The 18,268-nt window shown below is 40.3% G+C and overlaps 1 protein-coding gene across 3 annotated transcripts in view; it reads right to left on the bottom strand.

Annotated features, from left to right (window-relative positions):
- Positions 1–308: 308 nt before the first annotated feature.
- LOC133570876 (sodium channel protein type 8 subunit alpha-like) overlaps positions 309–18,268 on the bottom strand; it is a 118,605-nt gene continuing 100,645 nt past the window's right edge. For 2 of the 3 annotated variants that reach the window (XM_061923640.1, XM_061923639.1), the window contains exons 21-28: positions 16,814–16,987; positions 13,092–13,214; positions 9,301–9,585; positions 9,166–9,219; positions 7,451–7,588; positions 7,265–7,369; positions 6,911–7,181; positions 309–4,314 (exon numbers count right to left, since the gene is read on the bottom strand). In XM_061923640.1, the coding sequence (XP_061779624.1) occupies positions 3,155–4,314; positions 6,911–7,181; positions 7,265–7,369; positions 7,451–7,588; positions 9,166–9,219; positions 9,301–9,585; positions 13,092–13,214; positions 16,814–16,987 (2,310 nt within the window). In that variant the 3' untranslated portion in view covers positions 309–3,154. The remainder of the gene's footprint in view (positions 4,315–6,910; positions 7,182–7,264; positions 7,370–7,450; positions 7,589–9,165; positions 9,220–9,300; positions 9,586–13,091; positions 13,215–16,813; positions 16,988–18,268) is intronic. The other variant, XM_061923641.1, reaches the window with a different exon arrangement.

Here is an 18,268-nt window from a genome sequence, read left to right as displayed (position 1 = left end):
AGACAAGTGAGGGGCATACTTGAAACCAGCTTTGCAGTGTGTGTGTGTGTGTGTGTGTGTGTGCGTGAGTTCACAAATAAACAGGGGGTGTACAAAAGGGTATGCTGGTTAGTGCAATCCTCTCACCAAGGCAGGCTCCCATGCATTATACGCTGGCACCATCGGGTGCACCTCTGGGTGCCAGGTCGGCTGTGGTTATTGATGATGCATACACTCAAAGAAAGCTGCATGATCAATCGTGGTGAAAGTGGACAGGACAGTTGTATTACTGACATTGTTCTAATCATATATTTGTATTTATGTGGTAATTATATATATATATATATATATATATATATATATATATATACACATATATAAATATTTTTTATATATACAGTGTTTCCCACAGGACTGTGTGGAGGGCCGAGGGGCGGATGACATAATGACACAGTTGTCGAAGAATGCGTAAGAAAACACATGGAAATCAAAACAAATTTGTTTAAAACTACACGTGAACTTTGCTTTTTTTTTAATTTATTTTTTTTACAGAATTTAAAAAACAAAACCTGTGTATGCTTTTAGATGGGGTAGGGTTCCTTGTTGAGAAGAGCGATACATGCGTGTCACATTATTTATAACGGTCTGATTACTCGCTACCCATTACCTCCCTGCTTGGCACTCAGCATCAAGGGTTGGAATTGGGGGTTATATCACCCGAATGATTCCCGAGCGCGGCCACCGCTGCTGCTCGCTGCTCCCCTCACCTCCCAGGGGGTGGAACAAGGGGATGGGTCAAATGCAGAGGGTAATTTCACCACACCTAGTGTGTGTGTGACTATCAGTGGTACTTTAACTTTAAATTGGTAGCACTGATCCGTCCTGCTTCGTCTTCTTATTCTCTGGCAGAACAGTGCGTTACAAAGTGTTGACTAGCAACGCTGAACAGATAGCGGCAAATTTATTTGTGGCAGCCCGCCACAAATTAATGAAGGTATGGGAAACACTGATATGATAATATGCTTTCTATATGAAAGTATTGGCTTTCATGATTATTTTCCCATATTTCCCTTTTTTTTGGTGGAAAGTGGCAACAAAAGTCTAGTCTAACAAGTGTGACGGGGGCGTAAACTGGAAGCCATTCTTTTTATGCTTATTTATTTTTATTGTAAGAATAATAGCTGTAGTTTTTGACGTAATCCAGTATTTTCAAAAAACTACACATGCCGTCAACGTAAAACATTACACGTTTGTAGAAAGGTCATTTTTAGCTCTAGCTTTTTTCTTTCCAAAGGAATCCGCCTACATGATGGAATACTCTTCTTTTGTTATTGTTTTTTTTTCATTATTTTTTTTCAATACATACTGTACGTAGCTTTTCTGCTCGATCATTCATGGTTTTATTTGGTCAACACGCACACTGAATTTGGAGCTCTCATGCAGCAAATGGACCGGTGTGCGGCACTTGAAAACACACGGGCAGGTTATCTATTTATAGGCAGGAAGTGACATCACTGCCTCGAGATGCATCCAGTTTGTTATTTGGTGTTTGCGGTGTGGAGGGGAAGTGGAGAGCACATTGGTATTGAATTGTACAAATGTTGGGAATCACTGTTTGACTGACATTAGTAGAACTGAATCCAGACCTCACTCCCGCCCAAAATAACTTCCGTGAGATACTTCAAGAGATCATTGCCAGTCGTCATCATTATGGCATTAAACAGAAAGGTGGGAAAGTTGAATAAAAGTGTCTTTCACGTTCACTTGAATTGTGTAGTAGAGCTCATCGAGTATAGTATCTCCTGAGAAAAAGGGGGCCTTTTTTTTTCAAGCATTGCATACAATTTTAGGGTCTCTGAGAGCAACAAAAAAATGGACACTTAGTCACAAACCCATGAAGCACAACAAGGCAGATCTCTTTGGCTTCTCCACACACTCCTTTGCCTTTCTTGTTCACCAATCCAACCAGCTTAAATGAGGTTTATAAAAATATAAAAGGAGAATAAATACACACACGCACGCTTAAAATAGAGCAACACAACTCCTCTCAACTCTTATGGAAAAGGAAAAGCATCTGCAATCAAACGGCTATACTTGTAAAACCGTGTTTAAATAATCACACAGAGCTAAAAGCAAATGGTGCATTACATCGGTGCATAGAAACGTTAAATAGAAGCTTCTGATATTCTGACATCACGTCCTTCATCATCATCATCTTATAGAGCAGCAAATAAATATTCAGATTGCAACTGCAATCCACTTACAGTGGCGGGTTGTTTTTTTCTTCAAATATACCAACATGTTCCATTCGTCTGTTTATAGGAGGCAACAATTGTAGTGCGTGGAGTGATGAGACAAGTTATTTCCGCTTCGGAAGGCCGACCCTCGTATGGCGCCACTGCAGTGTTAGTGTCTTGTGGACGATGAAAAGTTCATGCAAGAGTTCTGGTCAAAAACATGCCATCATGCAAATCATTTCTATGCATTGAACAAGCACAATAACCTATGTATTTGTTTTGGAAATCGTTCTGAGTAAATGTAAGTAAGCCCTTGGCCTGAGTTCACCCCCGTAATAAACAGACCCTGAACAAATTGGTGTGAAAGCCCATGTTTTCAAATCAAACCAATAATGGGTATACATAATGGGCGTTGGATGGCATGGGCAAAATGCTAAATAGTGTTCTTTTGATATTGCATTTTTGCTGCTCACATCGACAATTCATAGCTTTGATAAAACAAAAAAACGCTTCCGTTGCTCTCCATCGTTTGTCTTTCACTCATCCCTAGTTAGTCATTTAGCTCTCCAACACACTTCCGTACTGACACAGATGAACTCTTTGGCTCCTCTAAGAGCATCATTCCTTAGTTCTCCCACCCGTAACGCTGTCTTCCATAGGAATCCATGAGTTCCTGTCGCTCTGCTTGTGTGGAGCTCCTCGCCGCCACCTGTGGACCATCTCGATACAATGATGTCACAGCTGACTATGAGAGGAGTCTTTACGCCGTCAACAGAACTTCCCACCGAAGGCCGAGAAAACAAAATCACTGAATCTTTTCTGACTTGCAAATGAAATAATCTGTACATCCGTGCGGGTGTGAGTTCCCTCGCGCTTTGCTAGAAGTTATAATTTGTGGTGTTAATAGCGGTGATTATTACTTATCCCGCCCCCGACCTCTAACATTTGGATTCCCTGACGTCTTTTTGGTTTCTTCCTCTCTCATTCCTCCCCCCCTTGCCCTCGTTGTCGTCCTCCTTCTCCTTGTCAGGCTTGGTGACGCTGTCGTACGACGGCAGGGAGGCGGTGGAGGGCGTGGCCTCCTTTTCCTGTTCCTGATTGTTCCCGCCATTCTCCACTCTGTCATTAACCGGCTTGCGCTTGCAAACGAAGCCTCGCCTCGCCAGGTAGAAGCGGTAGGCCCGTTGGATGATTCTGGCCGACACATCCTCCTGCTTGCGCCTCAGAGTGGTGGTAATGGGCTCGTAAGAGACCTTGGAGGGATTGGCCGCCACAAAACGCTCCTCCATTTGCTGCCTCAACATGTCCAACTCGCCGCTGTCCCCCAGCACACGCTTGGTGAAGGCAAAAAGAATGTCCAGGCAGTGGATGCGGTCTCCGCTCACCATAGGCATGTCCATGGCGATGAGTTCAATGGTGTTGGGCTTGGGGACTCGGAGCGGGTGTTCCAGTGCATCTGCAAAGTCAGAAAGCTTGGCGTAGGTGATGAACTGGGAGGCAGCGGGGTCAAACTTTTCCCATATCTCATAGAAAGTCTCAAAGTCATCCTCGCTGAGCGGGTCGGCGCTCTCCTCCGTAGCCACGCTGAAGTTCTCCAGGATGATGGCAATGTACATGTTGACCACAATGAGGAAAGAAATGATGATGTACATGACGAAGAAGAAGATGCCAACAGAGGGATTGCCACAGTTTCCTGTGGAAGGAGTGCCGGCTTGCTCGAACAAGGCGTCGCAGTCCGGCGGGTAGTTGAGGATGGGCAGCAGCAGGCCGTCCCAGCCAGCTGACGTGGTGATCATAAACAAAATGATCATGCTGTTGCCAAAAGTCTCAAAGTTGTACATGTCGTCGATTCCCGCCCCGTGTTTCACGTAGCCGAAGTTGGACATGCCGAAGATGGAGAAAATGAACATGACCAGGAAAAGCAGCAGGCCGATGTTGAACAAGGCTGGGAGTGACATCATCAGGGCAAAGAGCAGGGTTCTGATGCCTTTTGCGCCTTTGATGAGGCGCAGGATTCGTCCGATACGAGCCAGTCGGATCACCCTGAACAACGTAGGCGACACAAAGTACTTCTCGATCATGTCGGCCAAGAACATTCCTATAGATGGAAAGACAGGTATGAAGTCATTAAACGCAACACTTTAGTGATTTTCCAACAATCCCTTGTTACATTCTCATCTCATCAAAAGTGGGCTTTCCACAAATAAGAACTGTCATAGTCAAATCAAACTTTAGCTATTGTCGACGATCAGGCGACTATGGGCAAAACGTTGTGTATGCTCTCATGTATGGTCACAATTAAACAAATCTCATTGGCGATGTTTTCCACCTTAAAAAGGCTAAAACACTACTAACATGGCAGAGATTGGATAGTTATTAGAGAGTGAGGTCCTCGGATAGGACCCCTGCTTGGGTCAGTTCTGGCAAAGCGCCGAGAAGCTGATCAAACTTACTTGACAATCTAGAGAAGTGATTCAAATGCAGTGTTACTGTTCGAACTACGGTGATGTCACAGAGCCCAAAATATTTAAAGTACTTGTTAAATAAACATGAACATTTGAATGAATACTTAGGCCAACTATGCTACCGTATTTTAATGTTGGCCATCATAGTGGTACTTGGAGAACCAAGTTTTTTCTGAAGTGGAACTTTGAGAACCACTAATCCAGAGGAAGTAAACGTTGTAACAAGGTTTCCGTAGGTGAACCTGATCATCTTTGGTTTGGGAATCCTATAGACCATGGGTCACCAACGCGGTGCCCGTGGGCACCGGGTAGCCTGTAAGGACCAGATGAGTAGCCTGCTGGCCTGTTCTAAAAATAGCTCAAATAGCAGCACTTACCAGTGAGCTGCCTCTATTTTTTAAATTGTATTTATTTACTAGCAAGCTGGTCTCGCTTTGCTCGACATTTTTAATTCTAAGAGAGACAAAACTCAAATAGAATTTGAAAATCCAAGAAAATATTTTAAAGACTTGGTCTTCACTAACTGACAAAGAAACAGATAACAGATTTGGTGTCCAGTTCAAAGTGTGACATGATTTATTTAAAAAATTTGAGAGTTTACTTTTGTATTTTACATGAGTTATTATTTGTACAAACATGGTGCAAAGTAATTCATGATTTGTTAAAAAATGTTAGTGGCTAGCTAGTTAAAATGGGATATTGTGATTTCACAAGACTGTCTTAGAAGTGATCATTTGAAAATGTTCAATTTGAAAAATGTGCACTGAGAGAAAATATAAAAATAAAGTGTTACATATTGATATTTATCTGTTTCTATATATATTTATTGTGAGAAATCATTAAGATGATCAGTGTTTCCACAAAGATAAATATCATTAATTATTAATAATAACAGAGTTAAAGGTAAATTGAGCAAATTGGCTATTTCTGGCAATTTATTTAAGTGTGTATCAAACTGGTAGCCCCTGCGATGAGGTGGCGACTTGTCCAGGGTGTACACCACCTTCCGCCCAATTGTAGCTGAGATAGGCTCCAGCGCCCCCCGCGACCCCAAAGGGAATAAGCGGTAGAAAATGGATGGATGGAAACTGGTAGCCCTTCACATTAATCAGTACCCAAGAAGTAGCTCTTGGTTTCAAAAAGGTTGGTGACCCCTGCTATAGACAAATAAAACATAGTTTCCTAAGATGGAAGAAATGTTCCGATCAGGGATTTGTACTGCCAATTATGATACTTATCATCCATGAGTAAGACTGGAAAGTACCAATTCGGTCACGGGTCCTATGTATTAACGGTAATTTTTTTAATGTATTTATGATTAGTGCTACTAACAGTTTAACAATATCAGCACAACATTTAAACTAGTTCCTATTATATTTTAATACATACAATTGTTTGAGCAAAACAAAGGCAATAGTACACAATAACTAAACAAAATTAAAAACTACTGTTACTCTTTTAAATCCTTTTTGCCCTCAAACTCTGTCTGTGTCCAGAGACATATTACCTGAATGTATGCACATGAACAAAAACGAAAATAAAAAATATCGATTTAACAACTCTAGTATCGATTATATAGTGATACTACCCTAGATGTTGACACCACCTATTTGTGGATCGATCCATCCATAAATTGGATGACAATGCCGACATACCAACAGTTGTTACATTATCCACTCCTTCGACTCGTTTTAATCGACTTGCTAATTTCCTGTTAAAAGCTGCTTACTTTCTGCTGTACCGCGGTTCAATCTACACTTCTTAAAGTTTACTAAGAACTTATTTCTTCTGTTGTTTCAAGCTAGCTTAGCGGCTATCTTAGCTATTAGCATGCCTGCTCCTGGGTTTCTCTTTTAGTTTGTTGAGACTCATCCTACTTGCTAATGATACTTAAACTATTAAGAAATGCAGTTTAATTGCCATAATAGAGGTGATTATTACTAGCTCAGGGGAAGAATTGGAGATACTCAATTAACTGCTACTAGCTTGTCAGCCAGGGGAATAAAAATAAATATTATATCAGTCAGAGGGAATAGTGGAATATGCATTGTATTGAAAAATAGAATCGATGCATAATTTACCCCAAAAAAGAAAAATACTTAAATACTTTATTAATATATATTGTAATATGTGTGGAAAAATTAAACTAAGGTTTGTGCAGGGAAGTCAAAGCAGTGGACAAGACCCCACACTTGTCGTTCATGTACAAGAAGTCATGTGAATACTTGCCAACGATGGAAAGGATGACCACGACGACGTCAAAGATGTTCCAGCCGTTGGTAAAGTAGTAATGACGCAGCGCAAACAGCTTCAGTAGAAACTCGCCGGTGAAGACGACAATGAAGATGAAGTTGACCCAGTAGAGCACGTCCTCTGTCTTTTTTGTCTGATCGTCCGTCTCCACCATCATGGTGACCATGTTGAGGCAGATGAGGATCATGATGGAGATGTCAAACACTTGCTGGGTCACAAAGTCGAACACCATGCCCTGGATTTTGTTCTGAGGAGAAAGAGGAAGCAATACGTTGAGTCATTTTCTCAATCAATGTCATTCTTCCCAGCGGTCGCTATGACAGACGCTACCTGTGGCCTGGGTATAGGCTTTTGTGGTTTCTTGGAGCCAAGCTTCTTCATGGCATTGTAGTATTTCTTCTGTTCTTCTGTCATGAATATGTCCTGACCTCCAAAGTAAAGGAACAAAACCAAAGTGGTTACAATCGTAAGAACAATCTCTTTTTTTTCTAAGGACGTCAGGATAAGAGAACTTATCTTTTTCTTCTGTTGATTGAAGTTGTCAATGATGACACCAATGAAGAGGTTCAGCGTGAAGAATGAGCCAAAGATGATGAAGATGACGAAGTAGATGTACATGTATAAGTTGTCTTCATACAGCGGCTGATCCTCCACCTGTAATGTTGCGGAAGCAAACCGTAAATGCTATTAATGTAGCTGCAGGGTTTATCTATTAATTTGAAGCAGGTGACAACTGGAAATAAGCTGTTATTTATAAACATTTTAAAACTCAATATATTTACATCAACAAATCGATTTTCATGTGATTCAGTATTTCAACCAAAACAATTTACAAAAGTTTGCCCCAGTTTTCGTATTCTTTCTTTAGGGATGGGAATCAAAAACCGGCTCCAAGGTTTTCGATCCCTTGGATGCATTTGGCAGTTTTGGTAACGATTCCCTTATCGATGCTTTCTGGGAACGCGGGACGTCATCACGCACGGCGCTGATCAGCAGCACAAACGTTAGACTTATTCATGGGAAAGGAAGACAACAGGAAGAGGAACTTGGCTGCTCATCATCGGTCATCTTCAATCAAAAAAGTATGCCCGCCACCCAGATATGTGCGCGGACTGCACCCCGGAAAAGATTGCCCGCCACTACAATATGAAGTATAATTGATACAACATTGAATATTAAGAGTATGTGAACCATTCCTACCTTGTTTACTTTGGTGGCCTCATAAAAGGTTTTGTAATCAATTATTTTTCTATCGATGTCCCTCAAGCAGCTAAAATGCGTCACATATGTTGAAGTGTGGAGAGTGTTCTGCATTATTACCCATCAGGTCTACTAAATGGATTAAATGGGCGTATTTTTTAATTGTGTGGTACTATTTGAAATTTTTTACAATGTCTATATAAATCAGTGCGCTAATTGTGTTTTTGTATCACATATCTTAATGTCCTGTGTTGGGTTTTGAATAATCTGACCACGAGTTTGAATTGGATGTCCAATTAGTACCGATATAAGGAGCTTGTGCTTCAAATAGTTGTGTGATGTATGGTCAATACCAATTCTTTGTGGACTTTGCAGTTCTGTTGACATTTTTAATTCATGTTTTAAAAGTAAATTTGGGTAAATTCTAGGGCCTACTTTGGGGACCCCTGAATTAAGCATACTGTATATTTGGCATACCACTATTTTGTTTGAAAAACACTGCTTCACACTGTTCCGCCTCTGAGTGGGGTGGCACCTGGAGTGGCCTGTCAGATTACAGGGGTGGCATGTGCCATCGCCTCGACACACCACTGCCACTCGATGAAGACAACGTACCACTAGTGGTACACGTACCACAGTTTGAGAATAACTGTTCTAAAATAAACAATGTTGATGGTTATCAACTTGTTTGCTATCCATCTATCCAAAAGAGAATCAATAAGAAAATTTATAAAAAACCGAATCGTTAAGCAGAATCGAAAATGGAATCGGAATCGTATAAAAATTTAATAAATTCCCAGCCCTGGTTGTCTCGGTTGTTAGAAGTGCTGAAAAAATCGCTTCACACTCGAATCGCTGTTTTAACTTATTACTAAAATATATAACATTTTTAAATATAAGTTTTTTAGGCCATACACGGGCACTCACCAACAACAGACTCACAGGACAGACATGTTCATTATACATTTATGGTACACAAAGTACTGCTTGCTAACGGGGACAAGACTCATTTGTAACACCAGCAGTCATACCCTTCTAGAATCTATCGCTGCATACATGATGTCCATCCAGCCTTTAAACGTGGCCTGCAAAGTTGAGAGACACATGTGAGAAAACGCTTCCTTCTAAGAGAACACAAACAAAAAAATGAAGTGATCCTTCCTCACCACTTGCAGGAGTGCCAGGTATCCTGCCCCCACATTATCAAAGTTGATCTTGACATTTCTCCATCTGACTTCAGTGTAGTTGTCATTAATGAGTGCAAAACACTGCGTTTTGTTGTTGACATCCCTGGGGTGGAAGTTTGCCTCTGCTGTGTCATTGAAGCAGTAGTAGTACTTCCCAGCAAACAAGTTCACACCCATGATGCTGAAGATGAGCCAGAAGATGAGACACACCAGCAGCACGTTCATAATGGAAGGAATGGCCCCCACCAAGGCGTTTACCACCACCTGAAGAGAATAAGTGAGGGCATTTTCTCACCACACATGGTTGCATTTAAACTCACACAACAACTTTTTAGAGGGGTGTAACAATAATATGTACCAATAATCCAAACACAATATACATTTTTTCATTGACCTATGGTGAAGTCATTATTGAGCTTCATGAACTCTGCTAAGCAGCAAATGGCTGCCAAAATGTGAGACATGATTAAGGGAAAAATCTGCTGAATTCTGTTGATCACCATTGTGTCTTAATTTTTTTTTGTCTAAATCCAAATTAAAATAATTATTATTAATGTATTAATGTATTGTTACACCCCTTTAACATGCAAATATTCACATCCAAAATGAGCTGAGTGTATCATGCTATGCACACAAGCACACTAAGAGATATAATTCAGCATACTGGCAGTAATAGAGAATTACAGCGTGTTTATTGGATAACATGAATTAAAGCTTCTGGCACGAGCAGGAGACTGAATGCACGTGCACTTTAATAGACATGAGTGCTGCGATTACACTATTACTAGAGTAATAAGGCCACAAATAATAACATTGAGAATAAATGTGTTTTTCTCTCGAAAGATTACGTTATGTTCATTTTGCCACAATTTTTTCCCCCCCAAAAATGTTCAAATGTCTCTGCGTGGCCGTACTACTCCTTTCTATTACATAAAGCATATGAAAAAACAAGCAAACACAATGACTCAAAGGGCCTGATCTACTAAGATCCCAAATAACAAGTGCTCAATAGCCTGCGCAAACAAACAAAATTTAAAGTACTATTCGTGGGCATGTTGCAGGTGATCTACTAAGACTGCATGCACAATTCTTAACGAGTGCAAAAGTGGTGCAGACTGCAATATTTAAATGAGGTTTTTGCATGTACTCAGAGTTGTCATCATGGAGACAGTTATTTACTGCACATCCATGCATCATGTGTCAACCTGTGGCGTTTTTATCTGTTGTGGAACATGCAGCACACATTTATAAACTGTGCAACCTTTTCTGGGCTGTTGGAAGCAGTCCTCCAATGGATCTATAACGGTGCACTTTGGGAGACGGCGGTGTTAAATGTAATCATTTGCTAGACCAGGGGTGTTAACCTTGTTTTCACTAAGAGTCACATTGCAGTTATGGCTGCCCTCAGAGGGACATTTGTAAAAGCGAATAAACATGAATTTTAATGTATAATCGCTTCATGTAATTATTACACAATTGCCTATGCATTTGATGATTAAATTAGCACACTTAACTCTCAATCAGGCGACAAGGGTTCCCAAGGGTTCCCAAGGGTTCCCAAAGGTTCGGAGCGGTGGCAGTATGGGAAGATCAGATACACACAATGCAGGGCTGATACACTACCTCGAAATTGTATGTTGTTGTAATAACAAGCATGATGTTCTGCATGTATCACGATCAATATTATAGTGACTAACTCGATGTACAGTTGTCTGTTTAGTCAAGCTGGCTGAGGACATTTTTCCCAGTTGATTTTGGGCAGGTGGATAAAAATTTCTACCACTGCAGGGTTTGTTAGTTTGTTAGCAGTTCGTCTTTCGATGCGATGCAGTTTCTTTTAACAGTGCTGCTCTCGCCAGACACATAAAGCCTTTCCATTGATAATAACATTGTGTGCCACTAAGTGCAGCAGAAGCACTCAATTTCTGTCGCCAAAGCTTGGCAAGCTTCATATTTAGCCCATTAAATCATGCCGATCCTGACTATCTCAACCGCCGTCGAGTCCAATGTTTGTTATGGGTTATACTTGTATAGCGCTTTTCTACCTTCAAGGTACTCAAAGCGCTTTGACACTATGTCCACATTCACCCATTCACACACACACACACACACACACACACACACACACACACACACACACACACACACACACACACACACACACACACACACACACACACACACACACACACACACACTGATGCAACCCAACTCATGCAACCCATCAGGAGCAAGGGTGAAGTGTCTTGCTCAAATACATTGACTCGGATGACGGAAGCTGGGGTTCGAACCAGGAACCCTCAAGTTACTGGCACGGCCGCTCTATCAACTGAGCCACGCTGTCCCACCCTTTCTTTGCGCTCTCCCGGTAGTTCATCCTTTGAATATTCAGATTAAAAAAGATAAGGTTGTGAATCCTCATTTGTCTAAATTTCTCTAAAAATAGCCATCTACGTCGTCTATCGCGAAGTCTGCCATTAATATTATTGGTAGCAAACACCCACGTTTGTTGACGGACGTAGGAAGTACATTGCTATGAGCAATGAAATCAATGTGCCCAGAAAATAAGTTAATACTTAAAAAGAATAATCCATATTGTTACAAATGTGTCTGTTATTACATTATATAAATACTTACAGCATGTATATAAAACATTGATGGAGACTTTTGATGTTGTTTTAGAGGGCTTTGAAGGCAACACAGGTGATTTCCATTAGCTGCAAAGTTAGTCATACCTTGTAAGAGTTTCTTTTTTATATTTAGAATCCTTAAAAAAAAGACAAATGTGTTCTTGTCTCTCGTAAGGACTATGACTGATGGACAACATTTAAAAAAAAAAAAGTGCAGTTCCCCTTTAAGTCATCCAGCAGCTAGAAAATTGCATTGCTGGACAGATGATTTGTGTCTACCGTTTTTGTTTTCCGACAGTCGAAATAAGTCAGCAAGTGCTTGTAAGATTTTCTTCATAGTCTGTCATTGCGATCGCTGCCTCCTTTTCACAACGGCCATTTGTGCGTAACTTTGCCAGTTTTACGTACCTTCTAAACGTGCCAAAAAAAAGCAGAGGCAAACAGTTTCAGGCTTTACGACTCAGATTGCGGGTGTAAAATGGTTACACCAGCATCTCCTCCTAGTATTGTGTTAAAATAAACTGCATATATTTTGCATATACATGAATAAATACATTGCGATCGCTATTTTGCTCATTTAAAAAGAGGCAATCCTCAGCACATAAGTTTAGTAGATCACCTTCGGTGTCCTATCGAGTTTGCATGTTTTCATGCACACAAACCTTCAGTAGATCAGGCCCAAAGAGTTCGCCAAATATGAGAAGATGCATCCATTTGAATACGCAATAAATGCGCGGAAAGCAAGGATGAGTGGGGCAAAGGGAGCGTATGCAACCAGAAGTTTATTGATCTTCCAGTGTGACGATGCCACAGCCAAACTGCGCTAATGTCAGCGAACAGGAGGTTTTTTTTACGACACAGCGACCAGTAGAAGATTGCGAAGCAACCGACCAATGATTATATAAGATGCCCCGTGATGACGTATTCACCTGGGAACCGTCACTTATTGTAAAAGGGCACCCAAGTGCATGCACAAGTTTGTTTTTTTCGTGTGGGAGAGTAACAGTATTTTGATGTGATCTGAATCCATGCAAAACGTGTTCTTCCCCCCACTTGCTAGCGTGCCATCCCTAGCATGTGTTGTTGCTTTTATTGAAATTGCATGCAGAAGCACCAGCTGATTGGTATCTTGGGTCTTACCCTCATCCCTTCAAAACGTGACAGGGCTCTGAGGGGTCGCAAGGCCCTCAGTGTCCTGAGTGACTTAATTGGGCCAAGATCGGAGTAGCCCAAGGCATTAGCTATAAGGCTGACTATAGACACCTACACAAATAGGGACAGAGGAAGAAGGAAGGGGCGGGGAAGAAAGAGAGGACCCACATGGTTAGAGGGGACAGGGTGAAAAGATCGGGCCGGATGCACTGAAAGGATGGTTGTCTAAACATATACAGTGGTACCTTGTACAGTATTTTGTACATCACACTTTTCGTAGGACTTGGTTTTCGATGAAAATATTTGCCAATCTCGGTTCTTGTACGGCCAAACCTTACACTTAATAAACTAGCTTATTTTCCCCCGTAGTATACCGTGGAGAATTCCACAAAGAATCCCACTCATTGAATCTTGTCATGTTTTGAATACACTGTCTTTATTACAAAACGTGCCAATGTTGGCCGAGCCTGCTATCAACTCCCCTAGCTTTGTCGCCCTTCTATGACATAATCATTGGCGGACTATGTAGTTCTTTGCACACTGCACAAGTCTGTTATTTATATTGAATATGGCTGCAAAATAAGCCGCAGTCGGGCCAAAAAAAGTTGCTAGTGCAAGTATGTTGATAAAGACGGTGAAAAACTATTAAATTCAAGACAGAACTCATAGCAAATTACAAAGGTGCCTTCTGTGTGACTCCTACCTCCACTCCATCCTAATAAAGGTGAAAGTGGTGTTAAATGTTTATGTATTTTACAATGCTTTCTGGATGTATTCTCTATTAAATATACATTTCATACATGTGTTACATTTTATGTTATTATTTTTGAGTGACTGGAGCTGATTATTTCTCACGGGAAAACTGCATCATTCGTCATAGATACGGTCTCCCTCTGACTTTTTGGAACGGATTACCAACGAAAACCGAGGTACCACTGTACAAGACATACATGGACTACAGCTACACAACATCTTGTTCATTTGCTTAGCAAATCGCCTCAGACAAATGCTTTCTATCCGTGTTCGGTTTAGTTTGGCACGTGAGTGGAGCGATGAGCAGCTGGAAAGAAACTTGTGGTTGACACAGTGAGAGGGAGAGAGAAGATAAAAAGGGAGTCCAACAAAGGGAAAACAATCTGAGGAGGGATGTTTTCACAGACACTAAACCAATGTGACACAAGAACATACTGACAAGTACAGTACACTTTCATCACTTAAGAGAGGAGAAAGAGAAGAAAGCAGAGGATCAAGGACTATTTCTGAGAGTCCCACCACAGCAACATGAGCCTTACCCTGGACCCTCAAACAAGGACCCTCGCTGCCCCGCCACTGCAGCACAATGCCACGCTTAACTTAAAGAGAGAGACACACAAATAGGCACCTGCTGTGATAGAGAAGACATTAGGTGTGAGGTTTGCTTCTTGTGACATTTGAGTTTAGCTATCAAATGGTTCCTAATACATGAGGACCTCAGAACGCTGTCGGTCTTAGATTTGTTTGAATTTAAAATTACATTTCTGTGATAAATAACGGAAATACAGTTGTGCTTAGAAAAAACTGTTGTTTTTCCACGGTGCAATGATGACCTTTAAAAACAAGAATCGGATGTTTATTATTTGTGGGTTTTCTTAAATTTTACACTGAATCATACATCCAGGGTTAAGTATACACCAAGGTTTCACGTATATTCATTTATTTGTGGCAGCCTTCGGACCGCCACCGAAGGATTCGGTGCTGTCTATTTTAAAGTTAAAATTTGGCATTATCTGGTCAACCTCGCTCACAATCACATTACAGTAGGTCGATTTGTTTGATTGGCTTGTTGTCGCATATACATGCAATAGATGACACTGTACCTCTATATGTAACGATATCCGTATTAATAAACTGCAGGAAACCCGACGGTAATTTTTAGGTTTTACATTTTAATCAACGAAAGACTGTGATGGATGACCGCACTTTTATAAACTTGCGCTAGCTCGCCTAAATGCTAATATGAATATAAGAGACATTAATGTATTTCCCCTTTAAGAATCGCCATACCTCAATCTAAACTTGTATAAACACAATGCTGTTTGAGCAACTAAGCTTTCCAATTATGTGTGCACTCTGATTATACAGGTCGTGCTCTTTTAACACAGACTTTTTGATTTATAGATTGATATCTACAACAAGAAGTGAACTCAGGTGACGTCACATAAACCGGAAGTGGAGCACACAACACTCATTTTCTTTTTATCATTAAAATACTCTAACACCTTTACAAATTAAAACAGAAGACGTTAACCATATTCAAACACTCAAATAAAAACATTATGGCCCTTAAGGAGCCAGAACAATATCTAATGTATTTTTCTGCCAAAAAAGTATATTGTGTGTCTATTTTATTTTTTAATTTTATTTTTTAAATAAAACTTCTGGTTGGGAAAGTCTTCTAGAACCATTTTTGGAGCTGTTGTATTAATTAATTAATATTTTCACCCTGTAAAAAGAACGGTCTAGATAAATCACTAAGCACCCAAAGACATTCATGCCCGTGATGAGTGGATGTAAACTTTTGACCACAATTGTACGATCAATACATTTAAGGGGTTGTGACATAATAGAACATGAAAATACCGATCAGAATCTTCTTTAAGTAGGTATGTGTATGAGCAGAATAATGCTGCCTTGAGTAGTTGCAATTGCAGAGGTCTTTATAGATGTAGTTCAACCACCCATAGCTGGCGTATATGTTTTTCTTTAAATAACAAATTAGTTGAAGTGAATCAATGGAACCTCTGCTGGTTGCAGCCGAGTAGTTCACTTGCCTCGATTTCTGTAATTAAATTCCAAGAAAGGTTTGGAAAATGTCAGTTTTTTTATGGCTGTGTTATAATACACTTTGCCATACTTCAAAAGCAATTTTGGTTATGGGACACATTTTGTTAGAGCACTGAATAAAATACTAAAATACTGTACTTTTTCTTACAGTAAATTGTAACAATTTGGTGGAAAAGGGCTCAGCAGCTAGAACAGAGGACTAACGGAAGACTAATGTACTAAGTAGAGATGTAACGGTACATGTGTTCATATTTGGATTCTTCATTGCGAAGCGTTTGTTTTGGTATAGAAGCGTACAAGTTTCGGTACATGTTGAGTGAGGGGCAGGAAGTGTGTGTCGTGTATTTATTACTCTGTCAACAAAGAGTGTAGCCTAGCCTTTAACTAGCAGGAGTCAAAGCTAGCAATAGTGCCAAGTAAAAGCTAGAACTTTGAAATCCCTCCTCTGTCATTACAGTCTCCTGTTTGGAAACACTTTGCTTTCTCTGTAAAATAGGCAAACGGACAGAGACCATAAAGCACTGTATTGAAAATGTGTTCAGTAGATGCGGGGGCTACGAACTGAAACTATTAACGCTGCACCTCAGCCAATGAGGAACTTTCATTTTGTTCCCTGACTGTACCCGAACTGAGCCGAACCAAACCGAGGCACGTATCGAACCGTGGTTATGGCATACCGTTACACCTCTCGTACTACAACCTGTGTGCTAAAAAAACAGTACAAACCGAGGAGCGACCGAAATGTTGATAAGCTCCTGCAGAGAGTACATTTGCTACTTTTGACTTCCAAACATTCTCATCGTTGTTGCATTACTTCTAGACGTCACCATTAGGAGCTAAGCCAAATGACAGGAGATGTTTGCAATCAGAACACATAATGTACTTACATCCACTATGAAGAAGTCCAACCAGCACCAGGCGTTAGTGAAGTACTTAACGAAGCCATAAGCCACCCACTTAAGCAACATCTCCAGGATGAAAATGTAGGTGAAAACGCGATCAGCATACTCCAGAATAATGCGGATGGTCTTCCTTTGCTCAATGTAGACATCTTCAAAGGCCTATGGAGCAGAACAGAAGCATCGCATACACAAAGCTACAATGAATCTGTTTCAGCATTTATAGAATTTCACATAGAAACTTTGAGGAGCGATGTGGTATGGGCCAAAGAAACATACATTTCATTTCAAATGACAACAATCAACTCTAATCTACAGAAGCAATTCAGTTGAACCACTTTAAAATACATATTACTGCCACTTACAGGTCTGAAGAGGATTATTCTAGGTGTCACCAACCATAATTATTCTAGATTTCCGCCTGAACACAGACGCAGGAAAACTCTCAGTCTTGGTTCTGCTGGACCTGAGCGCTGCCTTGGACACAGTTGACCGCAGTATCTTATTACAGAGGTTAGAAAACTGGGTGGCATATCTGGTTATGTCCTTAATTCTTCAGCTAAACTCAAACAAAACAGAAATCATTGTCTTTGGCCCACAAAAGTGAAGAGAAACTATTACTAGTCACCTTGAGACCATCTCTCTGACACCTAATAGTCAGATTAGAAATCTAGGTGTAATAATGGACTCAGTCTTGAACTATAATAGCCACATTAAGTCAATACCATCAGCAGCTTTTTATGAACTGAAAAACATTGCCAAAGTCAGAGGAATATTGTCTAAATCAGACGTAGAAAGATTAATCCATCTTATAGTCTCCAGCAGGTTAGACTATTGTAATGGCTCTCTCTCTGGGCTCTCTAAACGAGCTGTAAAGCAGCTGCAGTATATCCAGAATAATGTTGCTCGAGTCCTGACTAGAAACAGGAAATATGACTAAATTAGTCCGATGCTTGCTGGCTTCCTGTCGCTCAGAAAATAGACTTTAAAACAGCTCTGCTTGTGTACAAGTCTTTTCATTGTCTTGTGCCAAAGTACATATTTCACATGTTAGTACCATATGTACCATCTCGAACTTTGAGAACCTTGGTTTCCTGCTGGTGCCTAGAATCAGGACCAAACATGGTGAGACTGTGTTTCAAATTTATGCTCCACAAATCTGAAAAAAGTCTTCCAGAAGATGTGAGACAGGCCTCAATGTTGGCAATGTTTCATATACAGGCTGAAAACACTTATTTAATTGTGTATGTAACAACTGTAAGTATTTTATCTAAACAATTTGATTGATTTAAATTTTAATTTGGATTGTTTTTATGATTTTTTATATTTTTTATTTGAATTATGATTATGATTTAATTTATGCATTCTTGTAATTTTCTTTAAATCACTTTGAATTGCCCCGTGTACGAATTGTGCTCTATAAATGAACTTGCCTTGCCTACA

Source organism: Nerophis lumbriciformis, linkage group LG28 (assembly GCF_033978685.3).
Source record: "Nerophis lumbriciformis linkage group LG28, RoL_Nlum_v2.1, whole genome shotgun sequence".
Taxonomy (NCBI): Eukaryota; Metazoa; Chordata; class Actinopteri; order Syngnathiformes; family Syngnathidae; genus Nerophis; species Nerophis lumbriciformis.
The sequence above is the reverse complement of the archived record's forward strand: the minus strand, read 5'-3'. Positions and strand labels throughout refer to the sequence as shown.